This window comes from Anoplopoma fimbria, chromosome 20, assembly GCF_027596085.1.
Source record: "Anoplopoma fimbria isolate UVic2021 breed Golden Eagle Sablefish chromosome 20, Afim_UVic_2022, whole genome shotgun sequence".
Taxonomy (NCBI): Eukaryota; Metazoa; Chordata; class Actinopteri; order Perciformes; family Anoplopomatidae; genus Anoplopoma; species Anoplopoma fimbria.
This window is the reverse complement of record NC_072468.1, coordinates 16,650,567-16,678,305: the sequence shown is the minus strand read 5'-3', so window position 1 is coordinate 16,678,305 and position 27,739 is coordinate 16,650,567. Positions and strand designations below refer to the sequence as shown.

Below are 27,739 nucleotides of genomic sequence, written 5' to 3'. Positions count from 1 at the left end.
TTTCAGATCATCTCGATGTCTGGCTCTCTTGGAGGGTTTTTCTTGTTATACTGAGCGATGCGGCTCTCCATGACCGGCCGGAAGTGGCGGATCAGTCCCTGTAGAAAACAAAATGAAGGGTGAACAGGAACAAAAGTTCTTGTTAAAATGTAAATTCGTACTTGTTTGACCTTGTAACCTCAGTCAATGTTTCACTGACAGCTCCATGTATTTGACTAGGGTTAAAAACAACAAAACAATCCAGAGATGTCACCTGCACAGGCCAGGCTGCTCCGTCTCCCAGGGCACAGATGGTGTGTCCCTCTATCTGCTTACTCAGCTCCCAGATCATGTCAATCTCTGAAGCTGCTGCTTCTCCTCTAACAAACCTCCACATCATTTTATCCATCCAGTCGACTCCTGAGGGAGGACAGAGACAGGAACGGGGAATACATTAGAAAAGCACTCGCACTGAAGTGCACCCCTTTAACCTTTGAGCAATGTTTTCCCTTCTGGTAAATACACACATCAAGGGAATTCACATTACTTTCCATTTGTTTTTTTAACACTTATTAATAATAATTTTACGAAAGTTAAATATTGAATACAGGGCTTTAACTTATACCAGTGTATTTTATAAATACACAAATGTTTCACTTTCCTAAATATAATAACTTCTCTCACCACACAAGTAATATGTGGGTGGTTAAAGCTTAAAGGAGCTCTTATTCCAGTGTGCAGTTACTAGTATTGTATTCATGCCTTTTCCATCACCTGCTATTACACTAAGGTGTTGTGGATGTGCACACGACTATTCTATCCTATTAAAGTGAGAAAAAGTGTTGAGTGTTGGTTTTAAGAAGCATCAACGGGTGAGGTGAGGCATTTTCAGAATAACTTACTGCATTGTGACTGTCGTGTTTGGATGGATGGATTACTGACTGGATTTTGCTTCGATGTAGGAGAGGTGGTGGGCCTTGTTAAATGTCTGTGCCCAGGTGCCAATTGCCTCATAAACCGTCCATGTTGGCTTTGTAAGTGGCAAATACATTGTGTAGTTCCTTACCCTCTCTGCAGGGGGTGCACTGGCCACAGCTCTCATGTTTGTAGAACTCAACCAAACGAGCGATGGCTCTGATCACATCAGTCTGGAGGAAAAAATACAATTATCAGATTATTCCCTCAAGATCGATTGCTACTGAATGCATTTTCTTATCTACATTTTCCAGGGATCTGTTTACCGATTTATCCATGACTATGACGGCAGCTGTTCCCAGTGCAGTCTCTGCACGGACCAGGTCATCGAAATCCATCAAAACATCGTTGCACACACGCTGAGGGATGATGGGAGTGGAGGACCCCCCTGGGATCACTCCTAATAGATTGTCCCAGCCGCCCCTCACTCCTCCTACCCCAATCACACAAGGGGAGAGAGGAAGTAATTTCAAGCGTCTCATAAAGTAAACCAGCATAAACACGACAGTGGACTGTAAACACACACACATGCACAGACGCACACACACACCTGCATGTCTCTCTATTAGCTCCCTCAGAGGAATAGACATCTCTTCCTCCACCGTGCACGGTGTGTTCACGTGACCGGAGATGTTGAACAGCTTCGTCCCAGAGTTCCTCTCCCTCCCAAAGCTGGCGAACCAAGCACCGCCTCGACGACAGATCGCAGGCGCCACAGCAACCGTCTCCACGTTGGAGACTGTCGTTGGGCATCCAAACACACCTTGAGGTAGAGAGAGATGAAGCAGTGAATAATCACTTAAGAGCTGTAAATACAATACAACCCTATTTTGTAGTTTCTTTAACCATAATTAACTCCACTAGGAAACCAGATGTATGAAGCTGTTACCTCACCTATGTCTGCAGGAAATGGCGGCTTCAGCCTGGGTTTTCCTTGTTTGCCCTCAAGAGACTCGATGAGGGCCGTCTCCTCCCCGCAGATGTAGGCTCCGGCCCCCCGCATCACAAACACATCAAAGTCAAACCCGGAGCCACAGGCGTTCTTACCTATCAGCCCTGCTTTGTATGCCTCATTAATAGCCACCTGTTTGAAGAGTAGAAACAAACAACACACACAATATGAATCACACAGTATCTTTGCATTGACGAGTCACCCATCTGGGCCTTCGTGTACCTGTAGATTTGAGGACTCGTTGTAAAACTCTCCTCTGATGTAGATGTAGGCAGCACGAGCGCCCATGGCTCTCCCAGCGATCAGGCAGCCTTCTAATAACTTATGGGGGTCGTGACGCATTATCTCACGGTCTTTGCATGTCCCAGGCTCCCCCTCATCGGCATTCACCACCAGGTACTTAGGTCTAATGACACAGGGGAAGAAGGAACTCAATACACTGATAGGCTACGTCACCAGAGTGTCATTACTGGTGTGAGTGATGCTAAAGTGTGTCTTTCTTCCTCCTACCTGCCGTCACTTGGTTTGTTCATGAAGCTCCATTTCATGCCGGTGGGGAAGCCTGCTCCTCCTCTGCCACGAAGACCTGAGATTTTCACCTCATTTAAGATCCAGTCCATTCCTTTCAGAAGGATCTCTTTAGTCTTATACCAGTCTCCTCGTCTGAGTGACCCCTTGAGTCTGTCAGGAAGAGAGAGAGAGAGAGAGCGATAAACAAGCATTTCTACAGAGTTTCAGGTCATTGAAGACTGGGAGAAAAGTTTTTTTTCTCCTTTTATGTTTATACCTCCAGTCATGGCGGCCATATAAGTTAGTGAATATCCTGTCTTCGTCACTCAGAGGGCCAAATGTGGTCTTTTTTGGCTTCACCTGTTGAGAGAGAGGAAGGTAAAAGAGAAGTGTAATTGATGAGGCAGCCATGATGAATGCATGAAAATTAGAGATGCCATCACTTAAAGGCTGCAAACAAGTGTTTCCATTATTGATTCATCTGTAGATTGTGTTTTTGATTAATCAATGAATTGTTTTGTGTATAAAATGTCAGAAAATAGTGAAAACTCCGTGGTCACTTCTCCAAAATGTCACATCTGAGAAGCTGGAACTGGCCATTTTTTCTAAGAAATGACTTAAATGATTATTCAATCATCAACATAGTTAGCACTTAATTTTCAGTTGATCAAATAATCGTTGCAGCTCGTCATCACTTATGTAATTAAAATGCTGACCTTAAAGTTAAAAATAGAAGGAATTATATGAACTTTTAAAACTTTTAAACTAAGAGGCTTCATTCATTTTGTTTTGCATGTCAATATGTGGAATTTTGTATTATGACTTTGGAAATGTGCATCTTTAGTTTATATGTGAATAAGTACAACCTATTTCTGTGAATAGTCTAAATTTGGGGAATTTAAAATCCATGGTCAAAAATGTTTCAGTTTTAAAATCATCACTGTATGTTAAAAGAAATGAAAGCTCTTTGTGATAACATCTGGTCACATCACAGTAACAAAACAGATCTGAATACCACAAAACCAAATTATGAAAATAACATTGAAGTAATGTGGCTGCTGGAACTCACACAGCATATTGAAAACACTTATATAAATACATTTGACAGAACATGGAATTTGGTAATAATTGGTATATTTGCCATATAATAAAATATGTTAAAACACCCAATAGATGCTTTAACATTTCCTTAAATATAACCTTCCCCTGTAATACTTTCTGTGATCACAAACACTTTATTACTTTATAACTTTATTAGAATCGTCATATACATACACTTATACGTGTCCCATTTTACATCATATAGAACATTGGGAAAACACTTCAGCCCAAAAGGAGAATGACCCAACATAGCTAATTAAAGAATATCATCACGTTGATCTCTGTAGCTCTGTTGGATAATCTCCTTATTTAGCTACTTTCTGCGTGTCGAAACTCTGGCATGACTGTATTTGAAAGTAAACATGTAGGCCAGTGTGCTGAGTTGTACAGTATATTGCGTGTTACCTGTTGCAGTGTGTCTCTGTGTGTGTGTTGCAGTGTGCATGCAGGCCTACCTCAGACTGGGTTGCGGTGCTGTAGGTCAGACGCGGAGCGACATGACGCACCACTGCGCTCCACAGCATCCGCCGAGGCAGCATCCTGCACGAGCCAGACACCTCCAACCCTCTCTAAACACTCTTAATACTCCCAAGATTTATTTATTTATTTATTTATTTTTTGCCCTGCGTCTCCGTTTGACTTCTAGAACAATCAAATCGATTTCTGAAACCGAGCTCCAGTGTTGGCCTGCTGGTTCAGCTTAATTAAACTAAGAGGATTAACCAACGAACTACGTCACATCCTATCCCAGCTTCCCGCGTGTCTCCACACAGGTACCCAATCTTTCACAGGTGCGTGCGCGTGCATACACAGACAAACAAATTGACACGTAATTGTTGAGTATCAGGGTCACTGATAGACGCTATCGCAAGGGACTTTGTGCATGATTTAAAGGCTTATAAATGGATTGTTAATGTGAAGATAACTACTAAATATATCTAAGGTCCAAAACTAGACATTGACTTACCCGTCTGACAACAGGCCTTTTTCACAGCAGACATTTTGACTCATAAAGGAAAAGCACAGGTGTCACTAATAACATTAATGATGGCTCTGTTCTATAAAAGTGACCCTGAGTGAGCCAGCATGCTCAATATCCTGATGGAGCCCCCGACTGAAGTAGTTATATTAAATTCAACCATGATTACTTTTATAATTTACACCTGTGCTTTTTCTACTGGGACATGTCAGAATGACAGCTGTGAAATAAGTATTTCCAGTTCCATTGTCATTTTTCTATTATTGGAGATGATCAAGTTGAGACTAGTAGGTAATTAGAAATAATACTATTTAGTATGCCAGAAGAATAATTTGAATACCAGTATGCAGTTTGCAAGCCAGCATGCTTTTCTGGTTATTCTGACCCTCAGTCCTCTGTGCAGCGGATGCATGAAGAGGAGGGTCAAGTTCATTGTGCCATGTTATGAAAAAGTTGTATTTCCCAATTGAATGCATACTGCAAGCAACAGTAAGTCATTTTTTAGGACAGTTGCAGTATGTACTAAAAGTGAAAACAAAATGTATGCAATTTGGAACGCAGTCTGTGTGTTTAAGATAAAGAAAGTGGTGGAAGTGAGCATAACAAATAACTAGGGGGTATTTTAAGATGGGTTGAACTAAAATAATATGTATTCTACTTTCAAGGGGGGCTAGCATATATAGAGATGTATATAAAGCCCAGTTTATTTTAAAGAACATCTGCTTCAAAGAGTCATATATATATATATATATATATATATATATATATATATATATATATATATATATATAAATATAAAAGTTACTAGTTTGTCCACCAGAGAGCACAAGTCAACTGTAAAATGTCCTACTCACATGTTTGTCACAACTCTTTAATTACCAAATTAACAACTTTTTACTAAAGCTCTTAAAGAGTTGTTTTTTAATATAAATCAATAACAGAAACATTGAAAGATCAAGCTTAGATATGTTTATTTATTTTCTTTACATTAACTGAAACAAATGATGGGAAAATGAATTCATATCTCTGAGATTGTTCCACTAAAACGGAAAGACAAAAATGTATCCCTGATAGCGGGGTCTCTACACAGACCGGACCCCAAGTCCCTTCACCAAAGCCAAGAAAACAAACAGCTCACATAGATACACACACTTCACAGCTGGCATCAGTTCACCCTCATTCATTCACAAAGCTCCCACCGGGAGCACCTACACCCTTCATGAACCAACTGTCATACTGCCATTCCAGTAGGACTAGTTCCAGTAAGGCCAGTAGTTTACTGTCATGCCTATTATTTCCCTGTTTATATTTCGGTTTAATTAATTTGTTCATCAACTGTCCAATGATAAGAAATCTACAAAATCTTATTTTCTTAAATGTTTTTTGCCACGCATGTTTGCACATACAAGGATTACAGATACTTCAATAATATACATATTTCAACATATTCTTCTGTATTTGTTTGTTTTTCATATTCTATCGTGCATTTCCATATTCTTGTCTTCATAATTCTTGTCTTCATAATGTTTTTTTAGGATTGTATTTTGTTTATTGTTAAGTCAAATGTCTTGTATGTGCAAACACACTTGGCAATAAATCATTTCTGATTCTGATTTTTAAATTACCGGCCTTATATTTGCATGAAGAGTGTCAATCACCTGACAGCACCAAACAATTGCTTCCCATTTAATATTTTGTATAATCACTTAGTGCATTGCTCAAGATTTCCTGAGAGTAGTTGCAGCACAAAAAAAACCAAGAACTAAGGCAACTTCATCCCAATATATATCATATTGACTATTAACCCTGTACTATTATGCAGGAGGAAGAGTATTCAATGTATGCAGGTTTTAAAGAAGTGTTTCAATCACAATCTTAAATGTTATCGAGTGAGTTAATGGACTAGATATGGAAGGTCAGATAAAAAGGCTTGAAGCTCTCAAATCTCATAGTGCAAAAAAAAAAAAGAAACTACAAAAAAAAAGATTTGCTACACAACAAGGGGCAGATAGTGCACACAAAGCCAGACCACTGCTACAGCATGTTCTGACAGCATGGGTTTGGAAATAAAAAAGACAACTTGTCGTTGTTTAAAGCCATTAACGATTGCATCCCACCCTGCAAAAGGCCTTAATGTACTGGTCTGGGGAAAGCATGACAAAACTAAAAAGGTTTTTGGTCAAAGATAGATTAACTCAAAGGATAATGGCTCCATTAGACACAGCGGTGGCCGATCTATAAGACCTGCCATGTTAACATGTTGTACAGTTCTATACATGTTAAGTTAAAAACAGAAAAGCGTGCTGAAAATGTCAAACATCAAAGTCATTTTGTGTTCCAGTTACATCAAAAGGTTTTAAACCCCCTGACTTCTTCTTTGCTCTGTTCCCTTCCCTTAACCCCGTAGGATGGAATGTGCCTGTATTATTGCAGTACCTGACAGGGTTTAATGTGCAAAGAATGCATTCGAGGAAGAATCGCCAAAAGAAGACAAGCAGCCCATAAAAAAGGTGGTAAAGTTACATGGAGATGTTGAGTCAAAATCTTTAGCGCAATGCAGCTTTTTTGTAAGACTTGTGATCTGTGTCCCATCCTTGGATTTGGTCTCAACAAGAGTTTCAGCAGAAGAACCATAATAAATAACAATAAATAAATAAGTACAGAAAAAAGGGGGGCGCCATCTCATTCAGTCCCTCACCTTTTTGCACCTTTTCTATTTTTTTCTTTTTTTTTTCCAAACAAGGAACCTAAATGAGTGCAATTGGAAGACTGATATCCACAGCCTTTGGGAAAAGAAGAATTGTCTTCAACATAATCGACATCAACTCATTGACCCAGACTTTGTCTCTTTTGGTCAGGCATTTAACACAGAGCTCTACGGCTCTGAAACACTCAAACATGGAAGCAGATTCTTTCTCATAGCTTTCAAAACAGTTGGTAAGAGTCTTCTCTTCAAACAACATTGGCTACAATTCCACTCTCTCCTCTCCTGTTAACTTAGGATTTAAGAAAACAGTTCAACTAAAAAATCTTTGGTTTAAGCACCAAATCAAAGCAGAGATTACTTCTAACAAGAAAAGACACAACGAACATTATTGCTTTCAATGTACAGGGTGAGTTTGATTAATTACACTGCATTTCCACTGATAACCACCAGAGGACAGCGGGCGCACAAACTCATCTTGGTGATATGACTTCTGAATTGCACCTGAATCAATACATTTATGTTGTAACTAAAATCTAACATCTTCAAAATTCCCTTCATGTCGCAGCTCTGGATTTTAGTTTGCATAGTGAAAAGCATCCCAGCAACCAAACAGCTCAAAACAGAAATACATCAAATTAAACAGCAAACGAGAAATATAATCTAAAAGACAAATGAAATAAAAACGCCAAGAGCCAGAAGACAAACATTTAAAATATCTAAGAAAACCCGTTTTCCATTTTTTTTCTTTTAATATCATTTAGTAGTTTTTATTTTGTAAGCGCTCGCTATGTGGGAGCAGCAGGTCATTAGTCCAGCCACCTGAGTGAGATCATTTTTTTTTTTACTGTGGATGCTTAACCACACAGACACGCACACATATGCACACACGCACACCCTCTTTTTTTTTTTTTTTACTATTCCTCTTCCTCCACTTCATCATCTCCAATTTCCTCTTCATCAGCCCATCGGTCACGCTGTGCAGCCGGCGAGGGGGTTCCTCCTGGATCTTCTCCCTCCGCCTCTCGGCCCCCTCGCAGCTCCAGACCTCGCAGGAAGAGCTCAGGATAGCCGGCGTGCCTGTGAGGCCCAAGTTGAGCCAAAGCCTGAAGGGCGAGAGATCGCTCCCTCTCGACGTCACCTGGAAACATCAGCGGGGGGCCGACACCGGATCCACTCCCGACGTCCAGCACCGTGTGAGGGAAGAACGCAGAGGGGTGGGCCTGTAAAGACAGAGCCTCCAGAGGGTTGGACGGCTCCATCCCACCTTCATCCCCTCTCCCATCCTCCTCAAACTCAGCCCCACGTCTGGGTCGACGTGTGCGCAGCTCCAGGCAGCTGTGTCCCTTGCGGTGACGCTGGAGGTGGTCCTCTCGGGCGAAGGCCTTGTGGCAGAGCGGGCACTCAAAGGGCCTCGCCCCGCTGTGGAGGGACAGGTGGTTCTTTAGGTCGTACGAGTGGAGGAACCGGGCAGGGCAGTGCGGGCAGGGGTAAGGACGCTCGCCTGTGTGTTTCCTCATGTGGATCTTCAACTTATCGTTCCTAATGTGGGGGGAAAAAAAAGGGAAGATGAAGAATGAAGTGGCAGGAAAGGGAAACTGACAAACAAGAATAAAAGATGAAATCAGGCCACAATACATCAAACCGTTTTCTTTGTGCATTTTATATGTGAGAGGTTCATGTACCGAGTGAAGCGGACTCCGCAGGCAGAGCACTGGAAGGGCTTCTCTCCAGTGTGCGTCCTCATGTGTCGGGGCAGTTTTCCTGCTCCATGAATGATCTTCTGACAAACAGGGCACTGCTGGGGCGTCTGAGACTTCCTCTTCCTCCCACCTCCCGCTGCCGAGGCTGCTGCACCGCGATCAGCTGCAGAGGTAGGTACGGAGGTGCTTTCCATCAGCATGCCGTCATCACCAAAACCCTCCATGTCCTCGTCCTCTGACAGCTTGTCATTCAATGGCGGGACAAGGGGTGGGTGGGCTATATGTGGGCGCTCATGCTGCCAGTGAAGGAGCCCTCCATTTAGCGGGGCCCCTTTCTCCAGCTTTCTGATCGCCCTGCCATCTCCGTTCTGCTTGGATTTGACGCGAAGCTCCTCCTGTTCGGGGCTGGGCGGCTGAGTAGACGGCAGCGAGCGGAAGCTGTCGGATGCAGGTGAAGGATGTGAGACGGGAGAAGCAGGTGGTGGGTTCAAAGCTGAGGAGTTGATGTGATTTGACCCAAATCTTCTCATCTTCTTTTTGTCCATTTTTCTTCGAGACCCTCGCTCCACCCTGCTCTCTCCCCCCGCCATCCTCTCAGTAGCTGTGTTTTGGACTCTCTGCTCCTCTGATGCCTCCCCCTCCACCGTCTCCCCCAGGATGTCTCTGCACGCGTCGGCCACACACTGGATGCCCAGAAGCTGAGCCCCTCGCAGCACATCTCTCATCCCCGAGCTGGGGATGGTCAGAGTGGCCGTGTAGGCGAACTCCAGCAGGGCGTCCAGGGCGTCGGGCGCCACACAGTCGAGCTGGCACACGCTGAAACAACCTCCTCCGCCCTCGCCGCCCCCTTCCTCCGCCCCGAACAGCCCGCGGAAGTAGAGGCTAACGGCGGCCATGACTGAGCGGTGAGTTGGGTAGCGCGCCCCGCGAGATGTCAGAGTGAGGTCACACAGAAGGCCTGTCCGTCTCTGGTCATTTAGGTGGGACAAGAGCTCGTTGCTGTGCTCCGGGAAGGGGATCCCAATCAGACCGTCCTCTCCTGGAGACATTGCCACCTACGTGAAAGAAAAAGGAAGATTAGGTTAATGGAGGGACTGAAGTCTGAGCAAATGGAGAAAATTTGACAGATTTGTACCGGTCACATAAAAACAAATACAATCTTTTCCAATGAATTCTATCATCCATTTCATTCTATCTTTGCCGTTTCTAACTTTTAAAATAGTACCCTTCTTCTTCCTCTTTCAGAGAGCCAAGCATAGACCCAAAAAGTACCGAAAGGTAAATCTCCCGTAGCGTGACTGACACAAGGAGTTCCTTTCACGTGAAGGACAATTTAAACCGGGCTTAGCAACAACTCTGCCCCCTTATCCTACCCTCCCCACCCCTCCGTACTTTCTCTCCAGATTACTAAATCAGGAGGCGGTGATTTTGACCATTGAGATGGGGGTTGGGGCACCGGAGGACGAATGCGATGGAGATGACGGAGTCAGCAGGAGCGGCAAAACATAACAGCAAGAAGAAGAAGAAATAATCATAAGAGCAGAGAGAGAGAGAGATTTAAAACCGAATGATCGATAAGAATGACGTGGAAAGGATGCAGGATTATGCAATGTGGGTATGTGCTGTAGCCAAAGGGCAGTAGGTTAAGTCCCGTGTGAAACCTTTATAGCATTAGCTGTTCGATTAAAATACCTGGAGGAGACAGAGAGAAGAAAGAAAATCAAGCGAGGGACAGGGAGGAAGTGACAGGCTGTGGGTGAAAGGGGGGAGTACCAGAGAAAAGAATGAGGAAGGAAGAAACAGCAAGATAAGAATTACGATCTTTATGAGGACTGGTATAAAAGTACGACACTTACACAATTACTATATTTTAGTTATTTTAATCTTTTTTTTAACTCAATAAAAAGATCTTTACCAGCAAATTTGTCGACTGCGAAGTATGAGTGTTGGGTTGAAGGTGTAATATCGTGCAAGTCAAATAAGGACAATAACTTTCTTTATTTCTCTTTGCGAGACATAACAAGGTCTGTTGGTAATAAGACCCAACAACTCTCTTCTTTGACTCCCTAAGCTCACACCTCACCCTGTCCACACTGTTCCTGCTCAACAATATATCTCTCTCACACACCTGAGCAGACCAGATTTTCCACAAACAACTCACCCTCCAGATTCCCCCTCCCTGCCCTTCATCTCCCTCCCATAGCAACTGGCAGCCCCCTGGCCACCCAATAACAGCGTTCACACGGTGCCCAGAGGGCTCTGCACAACGACGGTACATCCACCTGACTAACCTGCTCCAAAACACACCTTATTAAATACACACACACACACACACACACACAAGTACAACCACACACATTGCGTGCCAATCTGAGGCTCCCCCTCCCACTATTGTTACATTTAACCTGTTCTGTGATGATCATAACACATACTTGTATAAATGAACTCCACCCTTTCAACCCAAAAAATGTCTAAAAGTACAGTCAGTTAAATGATTACCTCCCACGAATTTTGCCAACACTTTTTTTTTTTTTTATCCTTCCCAATGCGTAACTCGTTAACAAACCTCCCAAGTGTTCCTTTTCTCATCCACAGTCGAGCTAAAGTACCCAAATGTTCAGCCTACCTTCTCCGTCTTCATGGGCATAGGCACAGTCAGCCGAAGACGAGGCAGCGTGGGTCTCATGGCATCCATCTTTCGACGCTTTACAACTCCTCTCCCTCTGCTGTCTTTGAAAACCACTTTTCTTTCCTAGTTCCTTCAACCCTCAGATGTTTAACTTAAAGGTCTGATCTCTGTGTCAGAAGTCGGGGTAAAGCGTTCATCCTTGGGGATGTCTACCTTTTTCGCACACAGTCTTTCACTCAATCTCCTTCCTGTTGTATCAAAAGAGGGTTCATAGTGACGAAGGCAGATTCAGAGATACCCCTCCCCCCCAGGTCGCCTACGCGCCCCCCTCTCGCCCAAAACCCAACGGCCCGTTTTTCCGAACACTTTCCGATAAACACCATGTCCCCGTCGACCTCTCCCTGTTCAGAAAGAGGCCAGAAGGTAGATCAGGATGAGTTTATCTAAAGTCATGGCAAGACTGTGGATGATGTAGAATAAATAACCTTCAGGCTTAAGACCAAACACATTAATTGAACGGGTTTGACAGGAAGGAAACCACCAAAGCACCTCAGAAATACCAATATTTTTTTAGTCAACTCACAGAGTGTCAAAGTCGAACAATCATGTAAGAACCAAAATCATATTGGCATTATGAGTCATGTTACACCCAGGAACAAACATTCAGGTAGGTGCAATATGAGAGTTAAACCATATTGCATCGTACTTCAGAGACAAACTGGTGCAAAAAGCTCTTCCTTTGTCACATGGGCGTGCTAAATATCACTGGGTGCTCTTTATAATAAATAAAAAAAACACCACGCTCTCTAGAACAGATATTTTCTGTTATTATTCAAGCCAAAGCAGTTTTACAAGAGTTATCTCTACAACTTGAGGCCACAAGGACGGCATGTGTTGCTGCAGCCGCTGATACAGAAGAGTGAGGAAGTTAAGGGGCATGTGCTTGCTTTGTCTCTTGCAGACACTGACACTTTTTTTTTCTTTTTGCATTTTCACGTTATCCCATCTACACTAACCAATTTGCTATTAGAGCAATAATCTAAGCCGTTTTTCAAGCAAAGACTCCTTACATTCTCTGGTTCCAGATTAGCAAATGAGAGTATTATGTCTTCATCTGTCTTAAATGATTGTAAACTGAATATCTTTGGATTTTGGATAGTGGGTTAGAGAGAACAAGATGTCCCCCAATGCTTAAGAAAGTTGAGATGAGGAATTTTTCACTATTTGCTGAGATTTTATGGATAAATAGTTAACAGATAAAATAACGTGTAGATGAATTGTTAGTTTCAACCCAGCATAATACACAGATTTATAATAACATGATGGAAAAAAGCATCACGAGGTATAAAAGCCCATTGGAAAGTCACCATCTAAGCCTCTGTAGGACAAAGTGTAAAAGCATCCCTCGACCTTGCATGCGTACAGTTTGTCTCAGTGTAAGTAGACACGATATCAGACTTGAATGTCACATCTAAGGAGCACCATCAAAGGTAATCATTGTTTAAATGCTTCCACAGGAAAAGAGCATGGTTGCTGATAATCATTATGTGCATAAATACACAATATATGATGTTTTGCCCAATTTCTGAAATCTCCTCAATGAGCGAAAAGTCACTAAAACACAAAAAACAAAAATCTCAAGCAAAGCAGTGCAGACAAGTGCACACAAAGGGGTTTCAGGAGGAGCACACGACGACGCACGTTAAATTTCCGGCGCAGGGGAGAGAAAAAAAAAAAAAAGCATCATGGGTGGTTGGTGGTGCGAGCTTGTTATTTTAGGCATATTCCTTAGAACACAGGCGTGTTCGGAAAATAATAAGATTGCAAAGAAGTTGCAATGATTCCCATCAATTTTCTGTCTGTCAGTGAGTCACTTAATACTGAGACACGACGACATACACATACACACACACACACACACACACACACACACCCTCTTCTCCTTCGTTGTCACCATGTTTCTGTTTTTTTGTTGCGAACCAAGGACATGTCTGCAAAAGTTGCTGAATCTTCCAACACATAGTAACTAATGTTAAAACAGTCCGCAGGCAGATACCACAAACACATTTTGTCTTTCAAATAAATTAATGTTAATTAAAAAGCCCATATATTAAACAATGATCATAAAACATAATTACTGTTAAGTTCATTCATGTTTATTAGACAACTAAACAACTGATAATGCTGTTTTGCCTTTAGGTGTGTAATTTCAATAAATTGTTCATCTTTCCAAAACATACCACAAAAAAAACTCACTTAAAACAAGTATTTTATCTCAAGTAAATCTGCCATTTTATCACTAATGCATTTAACGCTTCAGATGTTAAGATATTATCCTTTCAACTAGTGGCTCTTCTCTTTCTTTGTTTTTTTGTTCTCAACTCCTACTCCTTTTGTCGACAGTGGAGAAATTCACCTCCTCTGCTATTCTACGGTTTCCTCATCCCTCGCTTTCATTATGTGCACACTCTTCCTCTCTCTTAATAACAAGGATGTATTCGTTGCTTAATTAAAAAAATTACGATAACATCTGGATATTTTCTATTATATTGTCTTTATGTAACCGTCAGGTCAAGTGTCACAAACCTAAAGAAACAACTTAGTTGTACGACTGGACTGTAAAAGTAACAACATTTAGAGGAGAATCTATCGAGGATTGTTTTTTACTGACGAGGAAATGGAAACTTAAAGCCACCATAACTGTCCACATCCACGACTCACTGTAACACATTTGACACAAATTTGTTTGGAGGCTAGGAAAATTACAGCAGCAGGATTGACCAAACCTGCACACAAAGATTTATTCTTCAGTATAAAAGCAGGTTTTAGTACGAATCGTCTATATCATGAAATCCCTCTGCTCGCGCTCAGTGTGTGATGACTGGAACTAGAACTGTTAGTGTTATTTTTATGGGTCTTATTTTCCGCTGTAAGTTTTCCCAGTCTACCTCAATTATATCAGGCCCCAGTACTAAAGGGGGAAAATATGACTTTATACTATTCACAGAAAACTGCGGCTGAGAGGGAGAAGGATAAATGCTTTTATGAATTCTGATGTCAGATGTTTTCCAAAGTGCCTGTACATGTGTGTGTGTTTGTGACTGTGTGGCTGTGTGTGTGTGTGTTGGTTAATGTGAGCTCGTATGGTTGGTTGCATGTGTTGTGACAGCTTTCTCAGTACTCGCAGTACTTAAATAACAAAGTTTATGGATAATTCTTAGAGTTTAACAAAGTAAAGTATTAATTTGGATGTGAAAGGTAATAAGAGTTAAAATTATAAAAGCAGATGTAACCAAATTTAGCAACAATATTTTGTGTTTTTATGTCCAAAATGTTAATGCATGGAGATAGATTACTAAACATTGTAGGAGCTCCAAATCATAATTTTTTTTAATTTATTTTACAGTAACATGCTCACAAATACGGATCACTTGTCCATTCTGTGCAGCAAATTAAACACAAATGCTTTCATTTCAGATAAAACCCACTCTTTGAGAAGTTATTCATAACCACAACATAACAAATTATGATGCTGAACTACCACTGTGCCAGAAAAACAAGTAAGCGATCAAACACATGGAAAGTAAGATGCAAGCTCATACCGTATCTCCACACACTCGTCTTCCTCTCACCACTGTTCTTCTGTTTGACAGACTTAGTTTAAGGGTTAAGAAAGAAAAGTTTCCCCCCTCTTTACACCTCACTTATTTGGGGTAGAGAGTGTGGTGCTGGGACACCTTCTCTGAGGAAGAGTAGGGGAGGAGGAAACGGGGGGGATTAGAAGAGATGTGAGAGTGCACACGTCTGCCAAACCAAAGCTGCTCAACAGAGCACACTCACAGGACTATCTGAGGGCAAAACGTTCACGTTTAAGCAACCAATACTCCAAAACTACACCAGAATATACACAAGCCGACACATCCAGGTCTTCTTATAAAGCAGCTTGTCTCTGCCAGGAGATAAAACACAAGCTCCACCCGTTCTGTGTCCCAACAGTGCCCTCCGGACTGAACATTTGCATCCCACCAGGAGATATAAAAACAGATGCAACCCGGCAGAATTTGAATCTGCATTTGAATTTGTCAAAGACCAGACTTGAGACGCCATCATGATAATTGGAATGATTGCACCCTGCTATGACAGGACATGAAGAGGAATGTAAAGATAAAAAAAGGAGAAGTCCAGTGGGCGTATGTTACTTAGCACAAGTTCAGTCTTTTATTCACGAGGACCCTGCAACCAAGCCCTCCTCTGTCCTAACAGTAACTGGGACATTATATGGTGTGTGTGTGTGCGCGTGTGTGTGTACGCATGCACACATTGTGGTCTTAGTTCCAAGAGCACATTACATTATTAATTTGGCTGGCAGAGCAGAGGCCCTTATCCCCTCACCCTCACACACCACAAACTCTCCACTGCGAGCTACAACAGCAGCCAGTTTGCATGCCAGACCTGAACACCAAAGTGAGGATTATCAGTTTGTCCAAACACGGGACGAGACATTTGGGTGCACATATACGCTCTGTCCCGTCGTATTGACCAACTTCTAACCTGAAGCTTAAGTAAATAAGAAATGAACTCTTTGTAAGGGTATCAATTCTAACCATAATGTTAAATAAATGCCTCAATTTAGAAGTGTATTTTTTGGGACAAATATTGGGGCTTTATGAGAGATGACAACTTGGTAGTAATTCTACTCAACTTTAAGGTTTAATGACAGCAGAGAACAAGAATATTATATTGTAATTAATCACTACTCGATCCTGTGCCAAATACTACAAAAATATATATAGATTAAATTCATTTATTACCCTGGTCTATGTGCAACCCTATATACTGTACCATCAATCTCTAATTTATTGATTTTTTAAACAAAGATATTACAACTAAAATTAAACACGTGTCCTGGTGATTCTAACCACTAGGCTCCAGGTTTGAAGTTTTTTATAAATACACTGAGTAGGACTCATCCACAAGTGATTATTTGCCCACTGTTTTGTTATTTTTATACAATGTATTATTTTTATACGTTTTTATTCTGAAGAGACTTTACATTTTCAGTATTTTTTTCTTAAATTAGTGTAATATGTAACATTTCTGCCCTGTTTGCCACCACAAAAGTATGAAAGAGCAGGAGCAGGAAAAGAAACAAATCTGAGGTTGGAAAGAGGAAAAGATTTGAGAAGAGACAACAAAAGGAACATGAGGGGGGTATGTTTTCTAAAAACACACATGTTCTTAGAAATCACACAAGAAAAGGGAGGTATGGGGGAGGAGAAACACATGAGAGTGAGTGAGAGGGGAGTGGGTGTAGAGAGATACTCTGAGAGATAAAGCAGAGAAGAGGGGAGGTTAAGACAGGAAAATCTAGTCCCGGCCTCGAACAATCTGTGTTAGCGAGGAGACATGAAACAAGAGGCGACAGAGTAAAGTTACAAGGGGAGAGGAAGGGGGGAGACAGAAAAAGAGAAGGGAGAGAAGCAGTGACATGACGACTGGGAGATAAAACCAGTAGCGCAGTCACAGGAAGTAGCAAGAGTCCTTGCAGGTGTGTGTGTGTTTGTGGGGGGACGTGTGTGTGTGTGCATATGTCTGAGGGAGAGATGTGATAGAAGCCACCTCTATCATTAGCGTTGCCAAACGCGAGTTTCACAGACAGGTCAAAATCATGATCCAAAGTCATTTTACCCAGACAATTTACATGGAAAGGAGACAAAGTTAAAGTTTTGTATATACATTTCATGATTGCATTATTTTTTTAAAGATTCTTTGAGTCATATTTATATTAGATACAGTAAGAATTGTTCATTCACGACTAGAAAGTCACTGTTCAGTCAGACTTTCTATCAGGGCCCATATCAGACTCCTTCAAAATGCGCTAACCATTAGAAAAAAAAAATATGCAATTTGTATTTTTAAATACATTTCTAATTGTCTTGTTTTACAAATTGTGTGAAGCTATGAAACTAAAAATAGTCGCAGAGAAGTAACATTCTGCTTCTTGCCCAATAGACACCTGAAACAAAACAATGAAATATTTAGCTGCACTGTCCCTTTAACATACTTTTTTCTGCATATGTAGGGCGATATTAGAGGCCATGTTAAGGATGTAATTGTGTGTTATGTAAGTACTTGAAAAGTTAATCATTTTTAAGATACTTTCATATATTTTTCAATTAATTTAAAATTAAATTACGTTTTTCATAATCTGATCTGTTGCCATTTTAGATAAATGAGTTTCACATGAACATACACCCATAAACTGTGAAGAAACATTGTAAGTAGCATCAGATTTAAACAAATGTTTACATTTGTGCATCTATGTTTACAGTTGAAACTGAACAAGAACAACTGACAATATGATTCAACATAATTTTAATAGTGCTATAATTACTAAGTGCTTTAAAGTAGTTTGTGACACTTATAATGTCACTTTACAAAATATGTAACAAAAACAATGTAGTCTAACTAAACTGCTGATGGAAAAATGACTTCAGAACTAAATCTACAAACCTAAACAGTTAGAATAATAAAGCAGCTTGAGGAAAAAAAAGAGTCTAAAGAGACACTCCAAATCTATGAATGAATTCATGTGGATGCGTAGATTACTGTGCGTGTACTCCTGTGCCTGTGTGGGTGAATGTGGAGATGTTTCTAAGATACAACTCTCTGTAGGTTTTATTTCTTTTTGATATTATTTACCCCTCAGTTTGGGTGGTGGGCTGATGGGTAAATTATGTGTTACCATTGTGTGATGTTTACAGTTTCTCAATGTGTATTTAAGTCAACTCCACCGCCTGAGAATATATTCATGCAAAAAATTAATAAAGAAAATCATAGCAACACAAATGAGTGAACGTTGGCTGCAGAACACAAGAGAGTCAGTTTTTGAACTGAGCTTTTTAGTTTAAATATAGCAGTTGATACACATTTAGATTAACGTCTTATTTATTTTTATAATATATAATATTTTTTCTGTGCATGTGTCTTAGGTTGCCACATCACTGGGAGGGTCTCAACAACTGCTGCTCTCCTACACAGAATACCTCCCGCTTAAGAGGAAGATATTGCAAAAGCACTGGACACACACACACACACACACACACACACACACACACACACACACACACACACACACACACACACACACACACACACACACACACACACACACACACACACACACACACACACACACACACACACACACACACACACACACACACACACACACACACACACACACACAGAGAGCGACAGAGAGAGAGAAATGTCGCAAAACTAACAGATCCTGATCAGTTTCCTCTTCCTGTGTCTCAGTAAAGATGGTCGAGCACTAGAACAGATGGAGAGATAAATGGAAGATATAGTGACACATAGAGAAACAGCTCTGACAGAGACTAAGAAAGGAAAAAGCAGAAACAAAAATTAAACATAAAGATATGCAGAAGCAGAGAGAAGTAAAAAAGACAATCGGAGGACATGAGTGAAAGATGTGTCACCTTCCTGATAAATCAGCTTGCCGGCGTGGTAGGGAGGGGAGGAGACGGTTTGTTTTTACTGTAACTAAAGTCCATGAATTATGTCACAACTTCACAATAACTTAAGACTAGTGCACAACTGCATCATCCACTGCTGTGGTGTCAGAAAAAGTCAAGAACCAGACAGTTGCGTTAGTGCAAACAGAACGACAGACATGAGGTTAAACTAACTGATAACTTCTCTTCCAGATGGACGTCTCATAGAAATCCTGATTCTCTATTTCACCCTCTGAATGATGGATGTTTGATAAATATTTGGTCCAGATTGGTCCAACGAAAGAGTTTCAAAATATGTGATCTCTCCTTCCTGCAACAACAAAAATTGTGTTTTTCTTTTCTTTTCTTTAATATTAACAAAACAAAAGTGACTTTATTATTCCAAAAAGGGATGCTACACAGCCTTTTTGGAATACAGGCCTCCGTTTGCTGCTGGAGTTCCCCCTTGAACATCGCACATGAAAGGGGTCAGTTGCAAGAGCAATGACTCCCTTTGCCTGCTGATGTTTGGGTGTTTATTCTCACTTTCCCTGAAGTGTTGTCTCACTGTACCTATTTATGATAACCGCCCGCTCAATGTGTACAGAAAGAATTGCACTCTTACTAGAAGAGCTGAATCATGATCACTCCTTCGGTCTATAGCTTTTTTTTCTCAAGCCTGTTTTTTCTCTCTTCTCTGACTCTTTACAAGAAGAAGAAGAAGAAGAAGAAGAAGAGTCACGGCCACCTGGTGATTGGTTAGCGCTGTGTGGCGTGGGATGCGAGGCTGGTGGTCGAGAGCGAGGGAGGGCTGTCAAATGCTACAGAAACTCATGACTGAAAAGAGGAAATGGCAGATACATAACTTCCTCTATTGACACAGATCGAGTGGGGGCAAGACTCAACTGTAATAGCAGCAGACTGGATTACGGACACATTGTAGTCACCCCTGTGACATTAATGCCTCAATGTGCGGAAACAACTGCTATATATGGAGAAAACGCGCCATTTGTGCTGAGGGCAAATGGATATGGTCATAGATTATGCACATTTTAAAATAAATGTGACTCACAATGCTAAAACTAAAAAGTTACAACAGTGAAATCATCAGCCCCACAAAGCCCCATTTCTTGCATTGGATGAAACGCCACTCGATTGCAGAGGTGAAATGTCTCCTGGTTTGTTGCATGAACAAAGTAAGAGTAGGGAATAGAGGTTTTTTTCAGAATAAAGGTTGTTGAAAGGTAGATAAAAAGCCTGAGAAAAAGGGTGATACACCTACAAATATTAGGGTCAAAGATAGAAGCATTTACTTCTTTCAGCTCCTATTCCGCCTCCCCCAATCAGTCTCTCTCTTCCCACCTTCCTCCCACTCAGTCGGTTTGCATGAAACTGAAAGAACCGTGTATGAAAAGGGGGAATTTATATGGGCTCACATGCCCTAAATTAAAGCATTTCCTGGAACTGTGTGCATGCATGTTTGTATATGTGTGTATGTATGCATGTGTTGGAAGTGTTTGTGTGTGTGTGTGTGTGTGTGTGTGTGTGTGTGTGTGTGTGTGTGTGTGTGTGTGTGTGTGTGTGTGTGTGTGTGTGTGTGTGTGTGTGGGCCTCGCCTGACAGACCACTCAATGTCACTTCCCCCTACCCACCAGATCACGGACACATGGTTGTCACCAGTGTAGCAAAGCCAAGGTCACATGATATGTCACACTAACATGCCCACCGCACATAGAAACAGACTAGAAACTAGACTCAAACGAAATACGAGTGTCAATGATAATTATTGGATTATTATGCATCATATAATCCTTTTTTTTTACGCTTAAAAGTCATTCAAAGAGAGGATTGCACACCACAGCATTATACTCTATAATTTATAGACTTTAAATTTGTGTTTTAAGTATTTTGAAATATAGTTTAGCAGAAGAGACATTTCCATGTTGATGATCGATGATCGTCGGTACAAAGGCAGATTGCGTTAAAAATGCTTAAATTAATGCAATAAGTGAGGTTGGAGATGCTCTTTATACTGTAGTAAATAATATGTATCACATTCACATTAAAGACTTCAATGGTCTAGAATATTCTTTAGAGCAGTTAGTGAAAAATAATTATTTTAGGGTACAGTTTTCTCAGCAAGTCAGATATTTGAAGAGAGGAATATCAGAAATATGAATTCCTTGTGGTCCAGTTTTAGTTTCTTAAACCTGGAATTATAATACATTTTTATTTTTATAGCCATAGGTTTCCTCGGTTGAAGTAACTAGAATTTGAGTTACAGTGAAAATCTTTTAAAAAGTTGTGTGAAATAATGATAATCTAATTAATTACACACCATTTAATTTGGAATCCATTCATGATCTCTAATAAATTACACTATTCCTTACAGGAATCATAAATTGAGCTTTAAGCCAGTCCATAAAACGCACACTTTTTTCATTATCATAATTCATATTCTCTCAAGGTGCATTTTAAATGCACGTTTTTTTTTTTTATTATCCAGCATAACTTTAGCCTGAAGCTGAAGAAGCGTTTAATGTTGTTGGCATTGGAGAAATGGTCTTGGTTTAAACTGTTACACCAACATCAATACGCCTTAATAGCTTCTCAAAAGCAGTGTTGCATTGTTGTGATTATATCACATACCAAAAACCTATAAATATCATAAGCCCGCCTTTAACACAAGAGTGTACTTTTGGCATCATTCCCGAACTACAGAGGAGTTGACTTCCAGGTTGCCTATAAAATATTCAAAAGTTTGACCACTATATTCAGCTCATATTTGTTGCAGAAACAATTAAGTTTTCAAGTCGATCCTCCTCTTTAGCCCTGCTTTTTTTTAAAAACTATGTGTAATGATGTTTGACCCCCACAACAATGTGCTTGTGGTGTAAACTGAGGTGTGACCGACTGAATAAAATGGATATACATTTATCCATTCTGGATGACTCGTATCAGAAAAATCAGTGTAGCCCTTTTATTATTACATCTCTTCTTTGTGTTGCACAAACATGGTGGGCTGAGCTCAATAACTTAAATGAGTCAGCCCATTTTGTATCATTTAGTAATTGATTTAACTTGTTTTTAAATCTGAAATCTCTAACGTTTTCATGATTTTTTTATTCTTAAATTCCTCTCTATACTGGATAATGTTAAAACACACTGGTCATTTTGGTTTGGTAAGAAATGCTTATTATAAAATATAAAGGAAAACCCCAATAACATCTTAACAAATAACAAGATGGCATTTCCCTACATAGCTACTACAAGGTGAAAAAACGTCACAAATCAGCAAAAAAATTAGGGCTTCCAGCATTTACATCATGGATGAATAAACAGAACAGGAAACAGCGTTGGAGGCGGGCTGCTGTTGATTCCTATGAAAGTTGCTAAGTGTCGGGCTCATTAACATGACTGACAGCATGTAAAATAACTATGGAGTTGGCTAGCAGTGCATTTTACAACTTTTAGGACCAATTTAAGTGTTTTGGTAAAGTTGAAGAATTGGACAACACCTAGACGAACAGCGCCATGATAATGACCTGTCAACGACCTGTCAACGACCAGGTAGCCAAACCCGAGAGCTTTCCCTTTGTCATCATCTATTTGACTTTAAATGGGATCTTAATTTACTAAATGAGCATCATGTTGTATTGAAGGAGACGTGAAACTAGCACTTGAGACCATAAACTCATAATGTTTACCGAGGTAATAAATCAAGTGAGAAGTACGGTCATTTTCTCATAGACTTCTATACAATCAGACTTCTTTTTTCCACAGGAGTAGGCCCCTGCTGGCTATTTTAGAATGCAAGTTTACAGCACTTCCACATTGGGCTCGCTTTCACTCAGACCCGTAGGTTGCCGCCTCGTTGACATACTTCCAGATTTAGCAGATTAACAGCACATTTTGTGACTAGTCACCCAATACTTTCACACTGAACTTGTTCCAACCTCATTCAGTTTCAGCTGCTTATAACCACTGAAAGGTTCCCGAAAAGTATCTTTAAGACATCAGTATGATTCAAACAAAGCACCGGTTATAGTGAAAGTCTAAAAGGGTGCATCTGTACAACCAATAACATCGGTGTCGTCCCCTTGATAGCATGGCCAACTTCGAGTGTGGCCATTTGGAGCAGGTATTAACACCTTTGCCTTTCAATGTGACAATTTAACCAACTGCATCGCTTGACAGATAATAAACCCTTAAGATTATCTATGTCCCATTTTTAAGTCTACGGTTAAGATCTTTTGAGAAAACTTTCCAAAGTTTTGATGCTTGTTTGAAGGAAAGGGCTGATGTTGGGACTTATGGTATAACATACATAGTGATATAAGATGAGTGATTCCTACCTCCGGTCCATAAACCCAGGAGAAGATGGGTGCCTGATTACTTCTGGCCCTCGCTCGTCCCCCTCCCCTTTGGTCCTTTGCTCGAAGGTCAGCAGAGGTCATACACCTGAAAGAAAAGTGACAGAAGTGTTAACAAATTAACCTTATTTGATCTCTGAGTCAGGCATTCACCAGGTATGTGAACAAAGGCATGATGAGTTTTTTTCTCTCTTGTTAAATAGGTTAGATTTAGTTCATATGAATGAACACACACACACACACACAAAATGTAATTTGGGGTTAAAAAGAAAGAAAAACCGACCGCTTCCTACTTTGACTTCTTGAGAAAATAAGTTCTCCAACAGTCAGTGAGGTTATGAAAGCCCCCCCCCCCCCACACACACACACACACACACACACACACACACATCCACACCCACACAGCTCTTTGAGATGAATGTGAGCCATAGCAAACTGTACGTACTGTACTGTTATGATTTTCACAGTTCTCTAAGAAACATTTTTTAAACGTAGGCAATGATGTTGAGAATGTGTCTCAGATTCAGACTAAACACACAATGATGAAGCGTCACGGGGCAAACGAGAGATATCAGCTACCAGAAGCATGCGTGTAGAAAGCAGAGCAAGACGGAGGTCGTGTCAGGACAGCAGGAACGAGGGATGAAGCACAGATGTCTAATTATGTTGCAGACAAAGCTAGGGCGAACAGAGCTGGCATTAAGAATTTATTTCAAAACCCTGATGCCTCTTCCATATGTGGTGAGTCGTCCCAGCACCAGAGAGCATTAGATGGCACACTCACATGATGGCATGCACAAAGAGAACAAAACAAAAAGCAGAAAAACGGATATCAAAACTTATCCCCCCTTCGTTCACAAGCTCAGGCTGTATACGATGTGTCAGCCCCTCTGAGGCCCAGAGCAGAGCCGAAAAAACGAAACAAAAAAAGCTCCAACAACACTGGAGACTAGAGGGCATAAGGCATTAACTACCTGCATGCACGGCTAAAGATTTAACCAAACAGGCTGTGCCCAAGACAGGGAAACCAAACCCAAGCCAGTTGAGCTTGTTAGGCCGGTCTGTCAGAGGGGCGAGTCAGCAACATATCTACCTCTGTAATCACACACACACTCACACACACACACACACTCACACACACACAAGCCCACTTGCATGCCAGCCCTCCCCACCCATGAGGAGCCTTAACCTAACATTACAGCCTGAACACATCCTATTGTCACAGTGACAGGATTAAAATAAAACACTGGGTGCGCCACGGGGATGTGGATGATGATGATGATGATGATGATGATGATTTAACAGACCACTGAAGGGAGGTCATTTAGGTACACGAGGCTAAAACCAACATATCCAGTGCGCGCTCTGCGTGCCCATGAGCAGCAGAGAGCTGCAGGTAACGTGCGTGAGAACAGGTTAGGTTTTGTATGTCAGCCGGTGTTCTCGGCTATAATTAGCAGCAGAGTCTCCAGAAATGTACCCGCCGACCCTGCTCTCCCTCTCCCTCACCTGGCCGACGCGGACAAACGTAACAGACAGCGGCTGCTGCACCTGCTGCAAAAAAAACCCCAAAAACAACAACAACAACAACAACAACAACAACTCACCACCACACAGCCTACGTTTCATGTTGTGCATTTAAAAGCCCAGCTGGAAATAAACGCGCTCCAGCTTTATTATAAAGGGGAATGAATGTCGACAGGAGTTAGCCTAGCGAGTGCCCGTGACGTGGTTAGTCCTCCCGTGACCCCGATCAGAACCGGGGAAGAGGGAGGGAGGGAGGGAGGTTTAGGCAAGCCGGCGCTGTCAGGGCAAACGGACATGTCACTCAACCTACATCACATATAACGTAAAGGTGTGCGCTATAATTTACATTTAAATCGGATGCAGCCAGGTGAAGCGGTTACCTGAGTGCCGGTGTGTCACCTGTTCAGACTCGTCGCCTCCCACCTGACCGGCCTCCACACTTCCTGGATTACTCCGTCCCACCCTGCCTACTTCTTCTTCTTCTTTTTTTAGTCCTCCCTGCTCTTGTCTTTTTTTCTCCTTCTCCACCGGGGGTCCTGCCGTTCTCAGCTCGACACCCGGGAGCTTTTAATCATCGCCGGATCGTGCGTCAGCGTTTTTCTTGTGGGTCCTCTCGTGTCGCGTCTCTGCAGACCGCCGGCTCTCTGGGCTGATATGACCCCCCTCTGTCTGCTGCCTCCGCTGGCCCACTCCGACTCCCAGCTCCTTCTTTCTGAGAACCAGGAAGCGGCTTGCCCTACTTTACACCCAGCCGCGGATTGGCTCTGACAGGGCTGGAGAAGAGACCGCCGGGGTGGGCAGGGCACAGGGGAGGGAGGGAGGGAGGGAGGGAGAGAGGACGGAGGGGGTCCGGCTCCGACGCGATAGGCCAAAAGCGGTGTCTGTCGCCGTGGCGGAGGGAGGAGAGAGGTGGGACGGTCCGGAGACCCCGCTCCTCCTCCTCCTCCTCTCTCCTTCGGGCATCACCGCGCAAAAGTGGGCAAAGTAGGGCGGGCAGTGAAAGATATCTGCCCACCGCTTACCTGTCTAATGCAAAAGCGTTTTCATTTTCTTATCGCCCCTCTAATCCCTCTCCATGGCTCAGCAATATTCCCTCTGCAGCCACGGTGAGACGGAAGTGCCCTTCATTCAAGTTAAACGGAACCTATTGTGATAAATGAAACTTTTACAGAGGATGTGTCACATCCAGTGTGAAAAGCAGCAAAGGGCAACAGCAGGGACTTTTTTTTTTTTTAAATGACTTGTGATTAATCTGTGAATCACATAATTCAAAGTATATAGTTCACTGAAAAGAATAATGCAGTAGATGGTTGAACTTTTTAATTTTTTTTTTCCAGCGAGAGATGAGTGACACAGACACCAAACAGCAGCCCTCATTTCATTGTAGAAAAAAATGTACCTTTGAACACTTGCGTATGTGCCTCCTGTTTGAAGTGGTTAGGGTATGGGAATCACCTCGCTTTTTAAAAATCTCGTCCTCGTCTACTGTAGCTCCAAGAGTGTGTGCTGGTGGGTTTTGAAGTGAGGGTGCAGGAAGTCTATATATATAATGTTGCGGTGAGCTCAGCCAGCCCACCTATAACCACCCCCTAACCTTAAATCTGTGCTGTTCTGTGGTTGTGCTACCAGACAAAGACGTACAACTACATGTGCACCACATGTTCCATATATGTAGATGCTTCCCCCTGTTAGCTTGTATTACACCGTTGGTTCCCGACCTTGGGGGTCACGAGATGGATGGATGGATAATAAACAAAAATTATAAGTGCTGCTGCATGCTTCACACATTCTGTTTATTTGTCTGACTTTTTTCCTATTTTTTGGTGAAATTCTGGATACTTTTATCTCTTTTTGCCTGTGAAAAATATTTATATGAAACTATCTGAAAAGTCTTTGGTTGGTTGAAAAACGGTCATGAATAGACATTGCACTGCTTTACAAGTTGGGAAAGCATTTTTGAAAGTACAAGTAGCTACCTGCAGAAAGACCCTCCAGTCTTGTTGTGGATGAATGAATTGAGGATTATATCAATCCAGTGTTTAAACTGTAGCTATTACCATGTAATGCAAAACGGTAGTGTGATAAGGAATAAAAAACTCATAAGTGTCAGTTTTTAGCCCAAGAAACTCCCTGACACTCTAGTTTGTTTCCATTGCGGCCCCAGAATAAAGACTCTCACTCTGAGTCCATTTCAGAGCCAGAATGACGGGCAGCAATTACAGTTTTGTTTATTCCCCCACCTCTATTCATGGCTGGTAATCCAGGCTGGTCTGCCACCATTAGCCTCTTCTCCTTGCCCCACAGTGGCTTCGCTTCCTCACATTAAATGTTGGCATATTTTAAATGTGGCATGTTACTGTAAAGACCCAAAATTAAGAGACATAAAAGGTTCCATTGTGCAAGATACTCCGTCTTCCTGCTGTGATGATTTTTAAAGTGTCATCGCCATCTAGCGGTCACGGTGCAGCCAGGATGTCTGGATCCTTAAGAGGAGACACCCAAGCAAAAACATTTTAATTTGTGGGTTGAGTATTTCCAAAACATGTCTTCTTTTACACTAGTGGAGAGAAAACAGCCAAAATACACATACTCCACCTTTTCTTAAGGTATTTGTAGATTTATCCTAAATTCATTAAGTAATGCCTAATTTATGTATAAACATAACATTTCAGAAAAATGTTACAACAAAAAAGGTCTTACTTTAGGTTATAAACTCAGGAAGTTTCATAGTCATGATTAGTATTTTTTCTTACCCTATTCACCTGTAGTGTCTCCCGAAGTTTATTGAAT

General features: G+C 41.5%; 2 protein-coding genes across 4 annotated transcripts; both read right to left on the bottom strand.

Moving 5' to 3' along the window:
- Positions 1 to 2: 2 nt before the first annotated feature.
- On the bottom strand, positions 3 to 4,598 carry LOC129108981 (NADH dehydrogenase [ubiquinone] flavoprotein 1, mitochondrial-like). Its single transcript, XM_054620878.1, has 10 exons — positions 3,973 to 4,598; positions 2,694 to 2,776; positions 2,417 to 2,587; positions 2,129 to 2,312; positions 1,849 to 2,038; positions 1,505 to 1,717; positions 1,221 to 1,387; positions 1,046 to 1,127; positions 254 to 399; positions 3 to 98 (listed from the first exon to the last, which is right to left on the bottom strand). Exons 1-10 carry the CDS (start codon positions 4,054 to 4,056, stop codon positions 3 to 5), a joined length of 1,416 nt encoding a protein of 471 aa, XP_054476853.1. The 5' UTR covers positions 4,057 to 4,598.
- An 862-nt stretch (positions 4,599 to 5,460) lies between these two features.
- Positions 5,461 to 25,722, bottom strand: zbtb7b (zinc finger and BTB domain containing 7B). 3 transcript variants are annotated; one of them, XM_054620875.1, is made up of 4 exons: positions 25,330 to 25,722; positions 23,405 to 23,510; positions 8,886 to 9,958; positions 5,461 to 8,742 (listed from the first exon to the last, which is right to left on the bottom strand). In XM_054620875.1, exons 2-4 carry the CDS (start codon positions 23,504 to 23,506, stop codon positions 8,118 to 8,120), a joined length of 1,800 nt encoding a protein of 599 aa, XP_054476850.1. In that variant the 5' UTR covers positions 23,507 to 23,510; positions 25,330 to 25,722; the 3' UTR covers positions 5,461 to 8,117. The 3 variants fall into 3 exon arrangements, with proteins under 3 accessions (XP_054476850.1, XP_054476851.1, XP_054476852.1); XM_054620876.1 differs by having other exon boundaries at positions 25,349 to 25,722; XM_054620877.1 differs by lacking the exon at positions 25,330 to 25,722 and adding an exon at positions 25,030 to 25,080.
- Positions 25,723 to 27,739: the final 2,017 nt, after the last annotated feature.